The sequence below is a fragment of the Paramisgurnus dabryanus genome, chromosome 4 (assembly GCF_030506205.2).
Source record: "Paramisgurnus dabryanus chromosome 4, PD_genome_1.1, whole genome shotgun sequence".
NCBI lineage: Eukaryota > Metazoa > Chordata > Actinopteri > Cypriniformes > Cobitidae > Paramisgurnus > Paramisgurnus dabryanus.
The window spans coordinates 17,526,005-17,544,768 of NC_133340.1; the positions used below are offsets into that span (position 1 = coordinate 17,526,005).

The following is an 18,764-nucleotide window of genomic DNA, read 5'->3' on the forward strand; positions in this document are numbered from 1 at the left end:
CTGTCGGTGGTTTGATTGACAGTTCAGATTGTCTGCCCGTGCACCCGTGTGGGCGGCTCCGCGGCAGTGAGATGCGGTGCGCGCGGGGTCTGGAATTAACCGAGGGCTCGCATCAACCCCGACAATGACATTTTAACATTTTTTACGTCATTGTGTGTCTGTAACAGCCGTCCTGCCTGCGGCTCACGCATGATGGACGCGTCTGCGGCGAGGAGAGCGCCGCCGGTACCGGAGATCAGCCCGCTGGACCGATACGACTCCACCCGAGCCAAGACTCGTGCCAGTGTCTACTGGCTGCTGAGCCGAGCCCACGGATCTGAAGGTAACCCGGTGTGTGTGTGCGCGCGCGCGCGTGTGTAAAGGATGCGCCACCGCAACATCAGCACCACATTACAGCATCATCACCGGCGGCGGCTGTGTTTATACCGGTGCCAGGGCGTCACCGCTGCGTCTTTATGCTGATGTTCCTATAGCGACACACTTCAGCATCTACACCAGTGGTTCTTAACGTTATTCCTGGAGGCCCACTGCCCTGCATATTTTGTATGTCTCTTTTATCTGGCAGACTCAGTTCAGTTCATTGAGATCTCTTCTAATGAGCTGATGATTTGAATCAGGTGTGTTAAATAAGGGAGACATACAAAATGTGCAGGGCAGTGGGCCTCCAGGAATAACGTTAAGAACCAATGATCGATAGTGCTTGACAATATTCACACACACTCGTGGAAATCTCTTTGTTGCTTTCACGCATGTGCGCAGGTCGGGCCTGAATCTGTTGTGTGTGGTTTCAGATGGATGAGGAGGGTCGATTTGTGAATGTGGTACCTTTAAAAAAAGAATAATTTCCGAATGAATGACTCTTTGATATTATGAATGTGTTTAAGTGTTTGTGACACTGTGACAGCTCAAGATAAATGAATATTAAACATGTTGGCATTATTGGGGGTTTACATGTTCCTAGAAAGGCCTTATAGATAACAGTGTGGACACACTCATTCATTACAAGACCTCCTCCTAACTGTTCATGAAAATTATGAACATAATAAAAATATTTAGTAATTTTTTTAAACGATTTCAATCAATAATCAATCATTTACTTAACATGATATAACACAGTTGACAATTTGAGATATTCAGCAAAAACATATTTGATAAATTGAATAAAAGTATCAACCTGTCTTCTCGTTGCAGTGTTTATCTCGTTATAGGTTGATGAGAACATCAATAAAGAAAGCCAGTAGTTGTGATTGACAGGGTTCAGGACATTTTATATGAATTATTTATCACCTACAATCTATACAGCAGCATTGACACTGCATCTGGAACGTCACACAACTGAACATACAGAGCATTTTTTTTTCAAAAGTTAAACTCATGAGAAAGATTTCAAACTCCAGAGAGAAATCATGAGGTTTATAAGAAATGATTTAGTAAAGTTTAATACGTTATTTCCTTTCAAACAGGACTTTTCAAGTCATCCAACATTTCTCTTATCGGAATAAAAATGAGACAAAACAAACATTTTGCAATGTCAGTAAGTTTCCCCCAATATTGTGCAGGCCTACTGTCTACTGTGCTTTTTGGATTAGAGATCATCTTAAAACATGTTTAAATAAAATAAAATACTTAAAAATATATGATTAATGAAAAATCTCTTTCATAAAAACAAAGTTTGATGGAATGATACACTAACACATAAACATCATCAATGAACTTACACTTCAAATAATTAAAGTCTTTATTACAATGTTTGAATTGTGTGGAAATTGAGAAGTCCTTGTATGCAGGTCAAACCAAAACACACACACACACACACACGCACACCACACACGATCGCACCACACACGATCGCACACGCACACCACACACACGATCGCACCTCACACCACACACGATCGCACACCACACCACACACAGACACACAGTGATTTTTTTGATGTGTCTGAGGATGGCAGCTCAAGAGTTGTGTTTGTGAGAGACTACTGTGGCAAAATCCCTGAATGTGTGTCTGTGTATTTCTGATTGCGTCTTCTCATGCAGATCAAATTTATGTCACCCTGTCATAGGGCTGATTTTCAATTATTAAATCAGTTACAAAAATAAGATAACTTGATGATGTGTAGCCTATTGCAACAGCCTTAACCTAATAAAAATGTTAAACAAATGCATGTTTTCAAAGTCAAAGAGTTATTGTGTTAAATAATGGAGATTATGATTTTGCCCATAATCGAGCAGCCCTCCCCTGTTATCTCTCAAACTCAAACATACAGAAGGAAAGTGCATCTCTACAAACACAAAAATTACAAATTCATAAGCAAACTCTCAAAATCTACCAGTGGAAGATGCTGTAAGGTGGAAATATTGCATCTCCCTCTCTCTCTCCCTCTCTCTCTCTCTCTCTCTCTCTGTCTCACGTTTTGTATCTGTGTGTGTGTGTGTGTGTGTGTGTGTGTGTGTGTGTGTGTGTGTGTGTGTGTGTGTGTGTATAGAGAATGTTCCTGCTGTCCTGAAGGAGGCGCTGTGTTCAGATGGAGGTATCAGTCCGGCAGTAGAGAAACTTCTGCTGTCAGGTGATCTGTACTGTCGTGCCTTCACCTCAGAGCCTCTCATCAGCATCACAGCGCCACCTCGAGACCACAGCACCTTACTGCAGCTCCTCCAGCGATACAGCCCGGTCCCACTGGAGCGACAGAACCCCGTCACAGAGTCACGGCTCACTCAGAAACCCATCAACATGGTGAGGGAACCTCTCAAGACTTTAATCATCGCAGGGTTGTGTGCATAATGCACATCATGTGAAATCTGGCCAATCAGAGTAATGTATCACAGTCATGATGTTATGATGTCATGAAAAGCTGATTGGCTCATATGCACCACAATATAATGAAATGTTTTCAGTTTTGTTGAGTGGCACACAATGATCAACTTGAAACTTTCTTATTTCCTGTTGAACATCTCTAATCTCCACAGAGATGTTATGTCTGTGATTTTATAAATCTCTCTTCTCTGATTGGTCACAGGGAGCTCACCTGGCAGTGATAGATTCACTGATGTCACTGTGTGCCATGGAAACGGTGGGGCGGATCAAGATGACGAAAGATATCGATCAGTTTGGAGGCAACACAAGCTGGGAGAATGCTCTTCTCTTCTGGATCAACAAGGTTCCTTAATCTAGAACAAACACGCACGCACGCACGCACACACACACACACACACACACACACACACACACAATCACAACCATTTTTAGCTATTTTGACCGCCTCTGCGAAAACCCCTATTGGCATCCCCCCAAACAAGCTCCTACATTTTTACATGCAATATTATGTACAAAAAATCATGTCAAAATCATGTGATCATGTAACACTGAAATCTTAAATGCATTAAATTCAACAAAGCTTTTGAACTGAACCAATTTTTAAATTGACCTTTGAACCCCTTGATCTACTGGTGGTAATTAATGATCACGCAGTAACTGATAGCCCTCTGATCTAATGGCATACAGGCATCAGATTGACTAATGGTGCTATAGGGGGACTGTGGGGGCAGCAATCAGATTTTAGGGTGGGTGTACCCAGGTTGTGCTGCCCATTGGACCAGGGGTAAGCAAATAAACACTCTATTGCTGTACTATAGATATACAACTCTCATTTCATATGCATTGTGAGCTATATTTACATTTATCATCATGAGGAAAATTAACCATAGCTTTATTTTTGTATTATATCACAGGGCTGTTGAATGCTTTATTCTGATTGATTGAGAAATGTTCCACAACTGAGCTGTCAAATGTCTTAAAATAAGCACCAGAGCAATGTTTGTGGTATAAGAGGAATAATTGCCGATGGTCCTTTGAATTATTTGAAAATAATGCACACCCGCAGTGTAACTCGGCTTCACGTCGTGCTGCATTACCACCTTGGGTCTGCATTATTTTCAAATAAGTAAACCTTCCGTCATCATTTATTTCTTACGTAACCATGATTTTAGCAGATTAATTAACAGTCATTACCATAGTGTTACTACTGTACAAATACAATACCATTGTTATTATGATGAGAACATAGTAAATTTGTGGTTACTTACTACAAAACAAACTATGTTTACTGTAGTTTATTCATGCTTCATTTCCTTAAGGACAATGTTCACAAGTGCATTGCTTGATAATAATTACATATCAATTATTATGAAAAAATATGTTTTAAAAACAGAGGACAGCAGGTTGTGGTCTTGAAAACATGCAATAACGTTTGTGCAAATCACACAATCACACCACCTTCTGTCTGATTCTGGTAAAATATTTTGCTGTCCATTCTGTGTTAAACGCGACCTTCAGAGTTAATCTTTAAATTTGTTGCAGTGCTCATTTTTCACTCATTCAAGTCAGTAAAGCAGAGCAGTCAAAATGTAAATGCGCTCTTTATTGCCCCTGAGGCTGGTGGTGCCCTAGGTCAGTGGTTTTCAAACTGGGGGCCGCAAGATGGTGCCAGGGGGTCCCCAGTTTTATGACATTTTATAAAATACATTAATTTATCATGAATTCTGTGTAATTAAACCTAACAAAATAAGGCTACTAACCAAAAGCACTACTTTTTTGTATAATTAAAAAAAATTTTTTTTATTAAAATGTTGAGTTTTAGAACAGTTTTTTGTCACAAATTTTCTTTGGGGGGCCGCGAAGGAATGCACTGTACACAAGGGGGGCCGCACGCTGAAAAAGTTTGGGAACCACTGCCCTAGTCGACCTCCTAGTTCACCTAAAACTAGAAACGACCCTCTGTCTGAGTGTGTGTGTGTGTGCAGGTGAATCAGAAGTTAAGGGACAGCTTTAATGTGGAGGAAAAACCAAAATCCAACCCTTGCACAGACCTGCAACCACTTCAGCCCTCTGTAAGTAGACATTACACACTTATGCACACACACACACACACGCACGCGCACACGCACACGCACACGCACGCACGCACGCACGCACGCACACACACGCACACGCACACGCACACACACACACACACACACACACTTGATCTTGTACTAACAGTGTTTGTTCTTCTGTCTTCATGTTACTACTGTGGTTCAGTGTTCACAGCGCTGGTATTGGAAACTGGTTCCAGTGAGTATTACACCATAACTATTAAACCTACAGTCTCTCTCTCTCTCTCTCTCTCTCTCTCTCTCTCTCTCTCTCTCTCTCTCTCTCTCTCTCTCTCTCTCTCTCTCTCTCTCTCTCTCCTCATGTTTTTAATGTGAACTGATGATAAACCTGAGTGCCTTATGCTGATTGCTTGTTGATGAATGTCCAGTTTTCTCATTTTCTCTTAAGCTACATTCCTTTTAAAATCGTAGGTTTGATGAAGTTTTGCTATAATGAGTCCATGCTATATTGTGGTTATATATAATCACGATTGTTTATTCACTAAATTAACAATATAGAGAAGTGGATTATGCAGATTTCTGCCCAAATGTATGAGTTGGAAGTCCGTCTTTAAGTTTAACTCTTTCCCCACCATTGACGAAATATCTCATCAATTAAGAGAAAACAGTTTTCTGTCGATGACGCTTTCCTGACGAGTTTTCACAGTAATCTATAATTCCTTTATTATAAATGAGATGAATAATACCCAATATTACCCAATATACAAAAGTGAAGCAAAAACAAATGTAATTAATTTTTGTGTATGTTTTGATAATTATTCTGAATCTGATCTCTAACAAAATTCCTTTACAAAAATGCTGTTATTTCAGCTTTTTGCTCAAAATTTGGTATGTTTTAAGAAATCTACCCATATGTGAGAGGAAATAAAAAGAAAACTAATGAAGATAGAATGAAACAGATGTTTGTTTGAAAGCAGAGGGTCTGTTCTTTCATTTGATATATTGTATGTTTATATATTTGAAGAAGAACATTTTCTGGAAGGCATTTTGTGAAAAAATGCTGGCGGGGAATGAGTTAATTTCACCTTTATGAGTAATTGGCTGAAAATTCAGTTTTAATTTTGGTTTAATGGATTATAGCATCAGACCCCCCCAAATAAGCCTTTAACCCCCCACAACCAATAAAGCAGGAGATGCTAATATAGGTCCAGCCAATAGGAATCAGGGGTGGGGAGTTGCTCTTTGTCTCCACCCTATTTAACTCCTGTTTGTCATGTGATCATGTGAATGTTTGTGTGTGTTTTTGTGTGTTTGCCGGACATTTACCTGTGTGCTTTCTCTGCCATACTGCACCCAGCATGCCATCGCATTTTGTTTGAAGGAGTCTGGAAATAAACCTCCTGTGGTAACGTATCCGCCCGCCTCCTGTACCCATCATGCACAAACACAAACACACACACAAACACACACGCACGCACGCACGCACGCACGCACGCACGCACGCACGCACACACACACACACACACAAACACACTTGTTTCACTCTTGTGTGATGTGCTTCTCTGTGTGTTTTTGGGTGATTCTGTGTCATATTTCCCCACAGTCAAACAACAGATTGTAATATGACAATGAAGTCTATATTGTGTGGCATCATTAAGATGATGTCATGACTAAATACACACGATTTTGGAGGTGAAATATAGGGTGAGATATGACCCAGTTGTGGTTTTGTCTATGTAAGATCACATCACTGTTGTACACTGATGTAAGTGTGATGTGGTTGTGTGTTTAACATGATTGTGTGTGTCTGTGTTGTATGATGTATGTGTGTGTTTTGTACATTTTTATATTATTTTTATTATATTACACATTTTATTTTATTTTGTCATGAACTGTTCTGAGACACAAAAGGTTGAGGGTCCAAATGCAGGTTTTCTTTGAAGGATAATCCACAATTATAAATCCATAAACAGGCATTTTATTTTATTTTATTTTATTGTACCAAGTGTGTAGAAATGATTTATTTTAAAATAATTTTGCTCTGATGAAAACATTTCTCTCTCTCAGATCCGTTACAGGAAAGATAAAGTTCAGTCTAAAGAGACGGTGATGTTTTGTGTAGTGTCTGGTGTGAAGGATCTGTCGAATGGTTGTGCCATTGCTGCTGCTCTTCACTTTTACTGCCCTCAGATTTTGGCGCTGGAGGGTAAAAGCCACACATAAACACATCGGTTTGAGTATAAATCTCTCTCTCTTATGATTCCTCTCTCTCTCTCTCTCTCCCTCTCTGTAGATGTGTGTTTGAAGGAGACCCTGTCTGTGGCAGATAGTTTGTATAATCTTCAGCTGATCACAGAGTTTTGTGGATGTCATCTGAAGAGAGAAGTCCACTGCTCATTACAGATGGAGGATTTACTGTATTCCCCGCCCACTTTACAGGTAAGTTTTGCCCCGCCTCCCAAAAACATGTGGACAGTCGTGGTCTAGTGGTTAGAGAGTCTGATTTGTAACCCAAAGGATGCCGGTTGGCCTTTGCTTTCTTTGCAGGTGAACATCATGTGCTTCCTGTCAGAGCTGCTGGCTGTGTTTGAAGTACAGAAACCAGATTTCGTCAAGCCCACACAAACACTGGACCTAACAGGTACAAATCAACAGATATACATATAAACACGTACGATCTGACAAACACACGAGCATATAGTCTCTCTTTCTACAGATGCATCAGATCTAGTCGACTGCAAGAGTCCAATCAACAGTAGCAGGTGATCAGTACAGAATCTGTTTCACACGTATCACATTAACATCATAGAGCCTCGTGTTAATCCACATCCACATGTTTTTATTTTTGAGCAGCTCTCCATCTTTCATTCTGAAGCAGTCGTTCTTGCCTCAGTCTTCCTCTATGTCTGGTAAGAACTGCATGCTGGGATTTCACAGTACATTTTAGATTGATATTAATAACCAAAATCCATAATTAAGCAAATGTATTGTTTGTGTATTAATTTGTTGTTGTTGTGCAGAAGGACGAGGCTGGAGCAAGAAACAAATGAGGTATTTCTGTTTCCAAATGTCCTTATTTTCATCCTTTAGAAAAGTGAAAATTATTTCATGGTAAACTGGTTATGATCAAGACTTTATCTCTAAATAATGTTGATATCATTTGGAGAAATGAGTTTGCTTGTCATTCACTCTAATGTACAAGTTGAACAAAGTCAAGCACCAGGGCTTTATCACTTTCTTTGTTTCAGTCGTCCTCTCTCTGCTGTGGCTTTCAGCATCCCGTTTCCTCTGGACAGTGATGTTGATGTCGTCATGGGCAACCCTCTCTTCCGTTCCGTCAGCACAGATAGCCTTACTAAGGTATCCAACCCTGGCCCATACACGCCCCCAGAGGATCTGAGTAAGCTCATTGGTCAGGCGCCTCTGGGGGAGTTACCTACAATAGAGGAAGCCTTACAGATCCCTCATATGCTCCGTCCTGTGCGCAACGAACCACGTTTGCGACCCGAGGGAGCGCCATCAGGTTTTTACCTCCACCATCCTGAAGAGAGTGGGGCCAGATTGAGCAGCTCTGCCCCCTGTAAGTCAGGAATGATATATCAACCCGTCAGAGGAGAACCTGATAGCAGTGAAAAACATAGACGACGTGACGACTATTTAGATTCGGACACATCAGAAGACTTTAACAAAACCTCCTACAGCCCGGTCAACGGCCCCAAGGGCGGACACATGACTAATTTTGCCGAGCGCAGGAAGGCGGCGTTGGATTCCCCGAGTAGCTCTAGATCCCAGGAGGCAGCGGAATCATTCAGCCCCTCTGCGATGAGTGCTGTTGGGATAGCAGAGGCGCAGGAGCTCGGGGCGCGTTTGGAGGAGAAACGCAAGTCGATTGAAGCTCAGAAGAGACGGATTGAGGCCATCTTTACCAAGCACAGGCAGAGGCTTGGCAAGACCGCGTTCCTCCAGCTTCAGAGGAAACCAGGAGAAGAAGTGGAGGAAGAGGGACAGCCACTTACTCTGGAAGAACGGCTGACACAAATGGAAGAGCAGCTTCAACAGGAGGAGAACAGGGAGAAACAGGAGGAGAGACAACAACAGGAGAAAGTGAAAGAAGAAGAAACAAAAAGCAACAACAATAGCGAGGATTTAATTCCACCCAAATTGGAGAAACAAGTGACATTCTCTGTAGAAACAAAAAAAGGGGATGGAAAAGAGCCACCATTAGGGGAATACGACGAGGCAGTAGCTAAGCTAAGCTCTGCCCTTCAGACCCTGCAAAAAGACATGCAACGCCTCACAGAACAGCAGCAAAGGCTTATGGGAAAGAAAACCACGAGCTCACCGAAAAACAGCTCCTTAAATAAGACTCCTTCTTCCAGCAAGGCATGGGTCATCCCTTCCTCTCCCAAATCCCCTGCCACACCCCCTCATCTTTCAAGAGACTCCACCCGCATCATTTCACCATATGGATCTCCATCACGCTCCGTTCAAACTTCCGACAGTCCCAGATCCCCCAGAAGCTCAGCATCATCCACACCACGCAGGCACCGTAACACTGATCCTAAGAGTCCAAAACGCCACCGTCCTTCACGGCCCACAGATCTTGGGTTCCAGCCGATCACGCGTGTTTTGACGCCTCCGCAGAACGTTGACACGCTCCCTCACCTGCGCCGAGTTTCTCCGAGCCAGTGTCAGGTACAGACCTCATCTTCGCTACGCATCGGAGGTCCTTGTACGCCGCAAGACTCTCCACCGCAACCTGTCCCAGCCCAAGAGAGCACACCGGAATCTGGCTCCAGTGACCATCACACTCCAATCTTCACCTTGGAGCTGGAGGCTGGACCTCCATCTGCACTCCCAGCTGATCTGCTAGGAGGTGGGAGCAGCTCAGGAGCTCCGTCGGAGTGCTCATACGAAAACGACGTGCTTCTTAGCAGTGCTTGCCTCAAAGACGAGACGGAGGAAACCGAAGGTGTGGGGACGCTGGAGGACGACACAGATCTGGAGCAGGGTACAGAAATATTCTCATCGGATTCCATGAGCGACCACACCGAGACCGAGAGCAGACTGGGGCTCGACGTTTTCTTTAAGGTGGGTAAATGTGGACTGTAAAAATATGTATAATCGCTCCTGCACTTATATAATAAGTAACTCTTGAACTAAAGACTCACCGCTTCCAAGTCGCTGATGTGGTGATAGATGAAAAGCCTTACAAAAATAAGGCTTTAAAGGTATAGTGGAAGATTTTCCAGAATTTTTGAAAAGGACCCCCCTCCACTTTTTTAAACAAATGCACATGCGCAACACTACCTGCTCCAGAGAGGGAACGCCTATTAAACGTGTGCACAAGAGAGAGAGAGCATTCAGGAGCCTAGTTCTTCTCTTCGCTCTGTTTACAAGTTGCTGTCGGCATGTTTACCGTGTCTGCGCAGTTCGTGACTTGTGCCAGGGCTAGCATTGCTAATCATAGCTTACATCAACTTTAACTAGCAGTGATTTTAAATGGATTTCTCCAAATAGCATTCCAAACTTTACCTGTCGAGTAGAAACTTTGCGTGGAAAGCCCAACCTGTGCTTGTAGCGCACGCCAGCGTGTGAAATCTCCCAAAAACACTCTGATCTTGTTTCTTTCTTCAGAGGCCTTTCTCTTCTTGTCATACAGTTTGTAGACACTTTTTCTCTTTGCGACTCTCAGACATTTTGAAAAAACATGATGAGAATGCAAGCTCTGAATGGCTGAAACCGTAGCTCTTTTACACATATACACCTGAAAGTGCGCATGTGCAGAAAGTGAACCTAGGGACGAGCACGTACAACGGCCTCACGTCAACAAATCACCAGAATGATTGACAACTGGGATGACCAACAGTCTTGATGATCTTCTGCTATATCTTCAATTATTAAAACATGGCTCTCAGTTATGTCTGGCTATAAAACTTTCCTCTGGGTTGTGTTTCATTATTCACAGAGTGAACACTGAACACTGACATGAGAACAGTTGGTTAACAATAGTGAGTGGCTAAAAACAATCAAGCCATTAAATAAACAAACAAAACAAATCATACAATGAAAACAAAATGATTATTTTTCACTTACAAGAATAATGCTTAATGTATATTGTGATGTTTATGTATCTGTGTTAATTTGTGTTTGTTTAGGAGGCGGGGCTTTCAGAGGAGGAGATGGCCCAGAAAAGAGCTCTGCTGTTAGAACGTCAGCAAAGACGAGCTCAAGAGATCAAGAGACGAAAACAAGACCAAGACTTCGAGGCCAGGCAAGAACACAAACGCATACACAAATATCCACATATTTAAAGGCACATTTTACGTAAATTGTACATTTTTGGATCCAAATGCAAACATTTCATCTCAGTTAAGCAGGTTTAGTTTGCACAAAAAGGTCATCTGAGATGTGTTAAAAGTTGGTAATAATCTTTGTAATGCAAGCCTTGGTCTGCAAGAGTTCAAAAATAAAATACAGGTAACACAAAAGTAATCCCCGGCTCCTGCTGATCGATCGATCCCAGTCTATCAGTCTGTGCAAGAAACTGAGCATTATTTACAACATCATTAAAGTTAATCTGGATCATCTCTCTAACGTCATGAGCTCGGTCCTCTTCTTGTGCTCTTTAGTGGCAGCTTTGAGTGCAGTTAACGCCATCAATCGGACTGGAGTGTGGAGAGCATATAAATGATGTGTGTGCCATCTCACACATGTAGCTAGATGGCGCTAATTGCACCTCTTCAAACGAACTGACTTTTTGAGGCACAAATGAATAATATGCACATACTATAGAGAAAATCTGTAGTGAAATGTAAATCAGTATGCCTTTATTTTTCCTCTGTAGTCAGCAGTCTTCCACAGATGACCTTCTATGTTCTCAGACTCTTCAGCCACTTTCACAGTCATTGCCCACCTCATACACCCCAGGCCCTCCCTCACAGGCCACGCCCCCAGGCACACCCCTGAGATGGGGAGCGTTTACCAGGGCCGAGTATGAAAGACGTCATCAGCTGAGGATAATGGCTGATCTAGAGAAAGTTCTCAAACAGAAGCCAACGAAACACAGTGGCAAAAAACAGCGTAACATGCACAAAAACCATGAGCTAACTCGCTCACCGGGAAAGAACAAAACAGGTGAACACACACACACACACACTTTTAAAAAGAAGTTACTACATCATTAACTAAAATAAAAAGTGGATGCGTACACACCAAACACGAAGCATTGCGTTCCTTGATTACTCGTAGGATTCGTGTATATTTTTCGCTCAAGTTGAATATTTGACACACGTTTAAGGGTAAATAGTGAGTGTTTTTGCATCAGTTGCCCTGCCCAATTTGCGTCATTCGCATCACCCCATGCAAGTTTGCCTCTATTTGCATCGACTTTGTATATAATCTACTCGTGCAAATCGTTGAATTCGCTCTTGGTGTGTACGCCCCATGATTAGCATTAATATTCACCTTCAGCACCTGATCTAAAACTAGTTGTATTGACTCCTTTAGCTAACCAGAAACACGGTGAATCTCTACCAGCTGATAAACCAGTAAGGTGGTGTATCATTCTCATTCGCTATTGCTCCTACTTTATTTCTTTTTACTCTCAATTTAACTTCATTAAAAAAAATCCTTTTTTACTTTTTCAGCCATTCAGATTCACCTTCAAAGGTGATGTCATCAGGGCAGCTAGCCAATCACAATGGAGGGAAAGACTTGGAAAACCGATCTAATGCCTCCTCTCCGGCATCCATCCCAGAATACAACGGTAAAGAGATATGTTATGAAAAGTAGGGAATGTTTTTAGGCCCAATTTATGATAAAACGAGTGAATATTAATATAACAAAAGAAATGAAGCAGTCATAAAGACATGACGTGATGCTTTACCTGTTTCAGGTCCTAAATTGTTTAAGGAACCCAGTTTTAAATCAAACAAGTTCATCATTCACAACGCTCTCTCACGCTGCTGCCTCGCTGGCAAAGTCAATGAGTTTCAGAAAAACAAGATTATAGAGGTTTGTCAGCAGTCATTCCTTCATACGGTCACTCATTTACATTCAGAGTTATTCAGTGTATCTGTCTTCTCTTGATTCATCCAGGAGATGGAGAAAAGCTCAGCCAGTCATTTTCTCATCCTGCTGCGAGATTCCAGCTGTCAATTTCGCGCCATTTATACTCTTGACGGCCAATCGGATGAGCTGCATCGACTCTGTGGCGTCGGCCCGCGCGTCATTACATCCTCGGCCGTGGAGGCCATCTATAAATACAGCTCAGATAGAAAACAGTTCAACGCTCTGCCGTCTCGTACCCTGAGCATGACTGTCGATGCCTTCACTATCCCCGCTCACCTGTGGCATTCCAAAAAACATGGCACACCAAAAAAAGGTGCCACACCCAAATAAACCCCTCCCACTGGGACAAACCACTCCCCCTCCTGTGTGGTTATATACATCTCCCATCATTACAAACTTTTTCCAGCAAAATACGTTCAAATAAAAGCAAACATCCCATCTGATTTGAAGTGCCATTCCTCAAAATAAACACTTACCAGCACAAATCAAACCTTTAGTCAACAATCTCCACAATTAAGTGCATTTATTATAAAACAGAACGTCTTCTGACGCTGCATGAACAGAAATAAAGCCCATAAATGTGCCCTGAAGTTTTAACAAAAATCTTCAAAACCAAATCCTCTATTGCATGTCCGGTACAGTCCAAATATCTTTCTTATACAATCATTTGATAGATTTTTTCCTGAATCTCAACACTTGAAATCTGTCATTTTCGTGAGAAATGCTGCTGAAGGTCTCTGGTGCTCGGAGATGTTTGCTTTTATATGATTTATGAACAATGATGGTTCTCTTTATGTTCTCCTTTCTGATCATATCTGTGTTTCTAGTATGTAAAGACTTTTTATGGATCTGAACGGATTTCCAGCATTCAGACTGTATCAGATTTGCTGTGTTTCAGATCTGTCAGATGGATGTGGATTCATCAAAGCTGCTTAACCTGACCCTGAATCAGTATTACAGACAGCAGACGACTCCAGGCCGGAACCCCACCGGAGCTGCTGACTTTGGTGCGGATCTGGTGCTGATCTGCTCTGAAGTCGTCTGCTGTCTGGGTCCTCATAACAAATAATCCATTAACATTATAATTAGTTTACAGTACAGTGGCGTCTCAGGCGTGATCGATCATTACAGTTGTCCATAAGACTGCGTTTTACAAGTAAGATAAGTGAGACAATAAAATGAAAATGTTCTATTACGTTCAGGTTTTAAAGTTTATAGTGTTGTGTGTTGGGGTACAGGTAGAAAATGGCGATAATAGAATTACGATTGTTAGCGAATACTCTCATTAATGGAAAATTCATAGACTTGCCCCTTTACATCCTAAAATCTCACACGTCTACCTGCTGTGTGTTTGTTCTTCTTAGGTGATCAACATCATTGCTCAATAAAATCATTTCTTTAATTTATTTTGTTGTATCTTTATATGATTATGTGACCTGTGTGTGATTTCTCTATGTTGTTATTTACATTTAGTTTGTATTTTGCTATCAGTATGGCTGAGGTAAGTTTTAGGCACAAACCTGTTCCTCAAAAAATTAAATGAATGTAAATGGTTAACCACAAATTTTAAAATAAAAACTGACAAATCAAACATCTGTGGTTTATAGACATTCATGGTAAAGATAGAAACTCTACAATCTGTGTATGTGTGTGTGTTACACAGCGTTATTAAATAAAGCATTATTACTAGGATTTATTATTCTTACTTAATGCCTACAGGTGTGCATAACCTAAAAAACTGTGATACTAAATATTACATTTGTTTAAAGGCATTTAATTCTTATTTCAATAAATTTGGCATTGTTAATCATTTTTAAATAAAGTTTTATAATACCATAAAGCCCATGACAACACTCAAGTCCGGTTGATGAGAAGAAGGACAACAATACTTTCCCATGAATATCTCGACTTATTTGCCTTGTAAATGAGTCAATTGTAAAATGACAATGACACATAAAAACCAGATACCTGTAGATCTATATAGTATAAGCGTAATTGCTAATATAAAATTATTTCATACAACTTAACTTGTACATTGTGTGCCACTTTAACAGCAGGCTTTATATGGATTATTAAGGCTTTAGTAGTAGTTTATATATACATTCATAACAAAATAAAACATTTCTGGTGTGCATCTTAAGAGAAAACAATGGCTCTGATATACACTAGAGAACATTAAGTGGGTCAAAAAAGTTCATCAAAATTTTAAATCCAACTTTTATGAAAGGTTTTGATTTTTTGAGTACCTTACTTTACATTGATAATGCAGCCAGGGAAAAACTGGCAACAAAACATCAAGGGTCAAGAGTCCAACTAAAACAAACATTAATCACCATAATGGGACTTTAAATTAAAAACAAAACATAAACATCTAAGCCTAATATTGTGTTTTTTACAGCAATATTTTTACTAAACATTCAGAAATAATGTTTTAAAAATAGTTTCGTGTCACCCAACTGATTGAATTCTGTCCTGTAACCTCAATTGAATTGAATATGAACCCAGTTCGAATTACACAAAATATATAAGATTTGCATTAAATTATCCCAAAAAAGTAGCAAATGAAAACCAAATCGTCCCCATACAGTATTTTATCAGGGAACATTTTATTATCTACTAACGTACTGTATGTCTCCACAACTGCATCACTTAATGTCACTATTATGATTTTTTTATTTAGCAGACACTTTTATCTAAAGCAGCTTACATTGAGGAATATAAAGCAATTCATCTTAAGAAGGCAATAATACAAGAAGTGACAGTAATAGTAAAGCCTGATTTATAGTTATGCGTCAGACCTGAACCGTAGCTACATAGCCTTACATGCACCTCTACAAAAATGTAACAACCAGTCAATTCTACGTGGACCACGAGCGCTGTGATTGGTCCCCTTCCTCCAGTCAAATAATCTGTCACATTTTCTAACTAATTTTTTGCTTGTGACGGTAAAAACATAAAATATTTGAGGAAATATATTTTGAAATGTGCTTACAATATTTATTTTTCAGCAGTATATTTTTGGGCCTTTTTTATATTTTAAAATATATTTTAAAGTATAGAAAGTTGTAAGAAGAACTTGTATGGTACAAACCTGTATACATAACGGGTTTTGAAAAGGTTTAAATTAATAATGTACTTTATAAAATTATATATTTCATACATACTTTACTAACTTTTATATTTTGACCAGGAATTTTTTTGCCATATGGGTTGTAAAATTAAAAATGTATTTGTTGCCCCTGAAATACATTATAAATATATGCAAATAAGGTTCAAACTAAATATATTTTTAAATTTCAAAATATATTTCATAAAGCTTCACTTTCACAAAATGTATTTTGCATATACATGTTTTTACAAAATGTGTTTAGCATATATTTAAAACATATTTTTGCCAAGAGAAATTTATTTCTTGCCGTATGCGTATGGGTCAGAAGTTTTTTTCCAGCTGTTTTTTATAATAGTGTGATTCAGCTGTCCAAATTGAATTCATGGAGATCATCCATCAGCAAGGAATGGTGAACAGAAACTTCATTGAGAGTGATTGAGAGTGATATACCTCGGACAAGTTAGTTACTTGTGATACATAAAATCGTAGGCAAATTGAATATTATTGCAAATGAAGCATGACATGCAATATTATTCACAATATTTAGAAATTGTATATATATTTTGTTCACTTCTGTAGTTACAGTATATTTATAAGAAAAATGTTTGAACCCAGAGAAATTTGCACGGGTTTACATCACCTTCCACGTTACGTCACCTGTCAGTAGTGTCATGTGCTTGTTATTCTCGGTTTCTGCTTTTAATGCCTCAGACATCATAGATGTGTTTGACTTCATGCAGCGCTGCACAAATGACCTGCGGTGTATAACAGCAGCACGGCCACTGTTGTTCTTAATATTAAGTCACTATGTCGGCTTTAGTAATAACATAGTGTTATAAAACTTAATTTAATTTGTAAGACCTGTCAGATTTATAATCATCACAAGCTCAGAGCTTGACCGATCTAGTGTTATTTAACGTTTTTTTCTGCTGCATAACTGGGTGTCAGACATAAATAAAGAGAAATGTACAACTCTGCACTGAATACTGTGTCTTTATTGAGTGCTTGGAATTATAGGCCAGACGCTTTAAAACTCCAAACACAGTAAATAAATCTGAATTATCTTTGAAGAATGGTTTAGCTAAGATTCATGACATTAATTATTATAAATATCAGTTAGTTAGTTAGTTCTGTACTTAACACACTGGAGAAAGTGATAGTGTTTAAAAGGAATGTTTAACCAAACTAATTTTCACTTTTTTCTGTGGTGTTTGAGGACCCCTAGTGGGTGCACAGATGCAACTGTAGTCATTTATTTTGTCCCTTTGTGCTTTCTGTAGTTTGGCAAAATGTTACTTTCCTTGCATCTTTTGTAACAGTTTCTAAATGTCATTTCCAGAGGTGTAAAAAGTACTCAAAAATTTTACTCAAGTGAAAGTACAAGTACTGAGTGTAAATTTTACTCAATTAAAAGTAAAAGTATCTGGCCAGAATCATACTTGAGTAAAAGTAAAAAGTACCACATTAAAATTGTACTTGAGTATTAAAAAAGTAAAAGTAACCGGAAAAAGGAAAACGAGAGATTCATGTTTAAGCTTTCTCTAAAAACATGAAGTGAATGAACCACATCCAAGGTTTTATCATTTACAACTGTTTGTATTTAATTGTATTTCATTATCAAACTATAAGACTACAACATAATTTCCAACATGATCTCACAAAGTTCAGTGGTATAGTCACAGAATTTTTTGCTCATTTATCTGTGTCATTGTCACGGATCTCCGCATTTTTCCCTGTCTGTCCCACGGACTTTCTTTTACGTGTCAGTTTCACGTATTGATTACTCAATTGTTTTTCTTATTTTTTAAACCATTTTCAGGTGGGTTTGGGGTTAGATTTGGGGTTTGTGTTAGGATGTCACTTTAACTATTGGTTTATAAAAAAAAATTCCATACTTTTAAACAATTGTCGCCTGACGTTAGGGTTAGGAGTTGTTATTTTACGTTACAGAAAGTTCTAAACCCAAACCCACGAGAAAATGGTAAGAAAATAGGAAAAACAATTGAGTAACCAATACGTGAAACTGACACGGAAAAGAAAGTCTGTGGTACAGACACAGAAAAATGCGGAGATCCGTGACAATGAATTTTAGTATGCAACATGCTACTCAAAATTGTAAAATCTCAAACTTAACTTAAATTTCAAGCTCTATCCAGCCGATGCAGGATAAGGTGTATTAGACCTGTTTCACACTGTAATTATCCGATAGGAAACCAATCACATTTAGAACGGTGGACGGCTAAAAACCACATGAAATCTGTTTTTAATCCGTTTCAGGCTACATCCAGAGTTGGTTTGAAATCCATTTCAGTCTTACCGTCCTGATCGCATTTGTGTAGCTTTTCGGTTACGTCATGCTGTCACGTCACATAAAACACGTCAGACGTCGAGGCAGATTGTCATGCCAGTGCGATGTCATTGCCATAGAAACAGTGCAGATAATCCGGAAAACGGCTACAGGATGAACAGATCGGATCTGAACAGTTATGAAACACAATGTGTACAGTGAGTCTGTCAAATTAGATATGCACCAAAATCTGGACTGACAGTGTGAACAAGGTATTAGTCTTGATAGAGAGGCAGCAAACAGCAGGAAACGTGTCACACTTCATGTGTTGTCGATTTCAAAGAAGCAAAAAATCTTCATCATTAGATGAACTGTTGGCCAATTCCTTAGTGTGGTCCAAAGGCTCCAGAATAAATAACA

General features: G+C 39.7%; 1 protein-coding gene across 4 annotated transcripts; it reads left to right on the forward strand.

The window, feature by feature from the left end:
• The first annotated feature begins 29 nt into the window (after positions 1-29).
• LOC135750627 (calmodulin-regulated spectrin-associated protein 3) lies at positions 30-14,354 on the forward strand. Of its 4 annotated transcripts, none has more exons than XM_065269550.2 (19): positions 31-322; positions 2,490-2,737; positions 3,021-3,161; positions 4,804-4,890; positions 5,081-5,113; positions 6,233-6,280; positions 6,943-7,081; positions 7,169-7,314; positions 7,423-7,516; positions 7,592-7,637; positions 7,729-7,784; positions 7,896-7,926; positions 8,124-9,966; positions 11,034-11,149; positions 11,723-12,012; positions 12,385-12,430; positions 12,525-12,643; positions 12,773-12,891; positions 12,976-14,354. In XM_065269550.2, the coding sequence occupies exons 1-19, from the start codon at positions 190-192 to the stop codon at positions 13,276-13,278; spliced, it is 4,038 nt and encodes a 1,345-aa protein (XP_065125622.1). In that variant the 5' UTR covers positions 31-189; the 3' UTR covers positions 13,279-14,354. The 4 variants fall into 4 exon arrangements, with proteins under 4 accessions (XP_065125625.1, XP_065125622.1, XP_073670567.1 ...); XM_073814466.1 differs by having other exon boundaries at positions 8,151-9,966; XM_065269553.2 differs by lacking the exon at positions 12,976-14,354 and having other exon boundaries at positions 30-322; positions 12,385-12,425.
• Positions 14,355-18,764: the final 4,410 nt, after the last annotated feature.

Excerpts from the sequence above, each read along its gene's own strand:
- LOC135750627 (XM_065269550.2), top strand. The coding sequence starts at position 190 with ATGATGGACGCGTCTGCGGCGAGGAGAGCGCCGCCGGTACCGGAGATC. Across the intron at positions 2,738-3,020 it reads CTCAGAAACCCATCAACATG|GGAGCTCACCTGGCAGTGAT; the intron begins GTGAGGGAACCT and ends GATTGGTCACAG. Across the intron at positions 12,013-12,384 it reads ACCGGGAAAGAACAAAACAG|CTAACCAGAAACACGGTGAA; the intron begins GTGAACACACAC and ends TGACTCCTTTAG.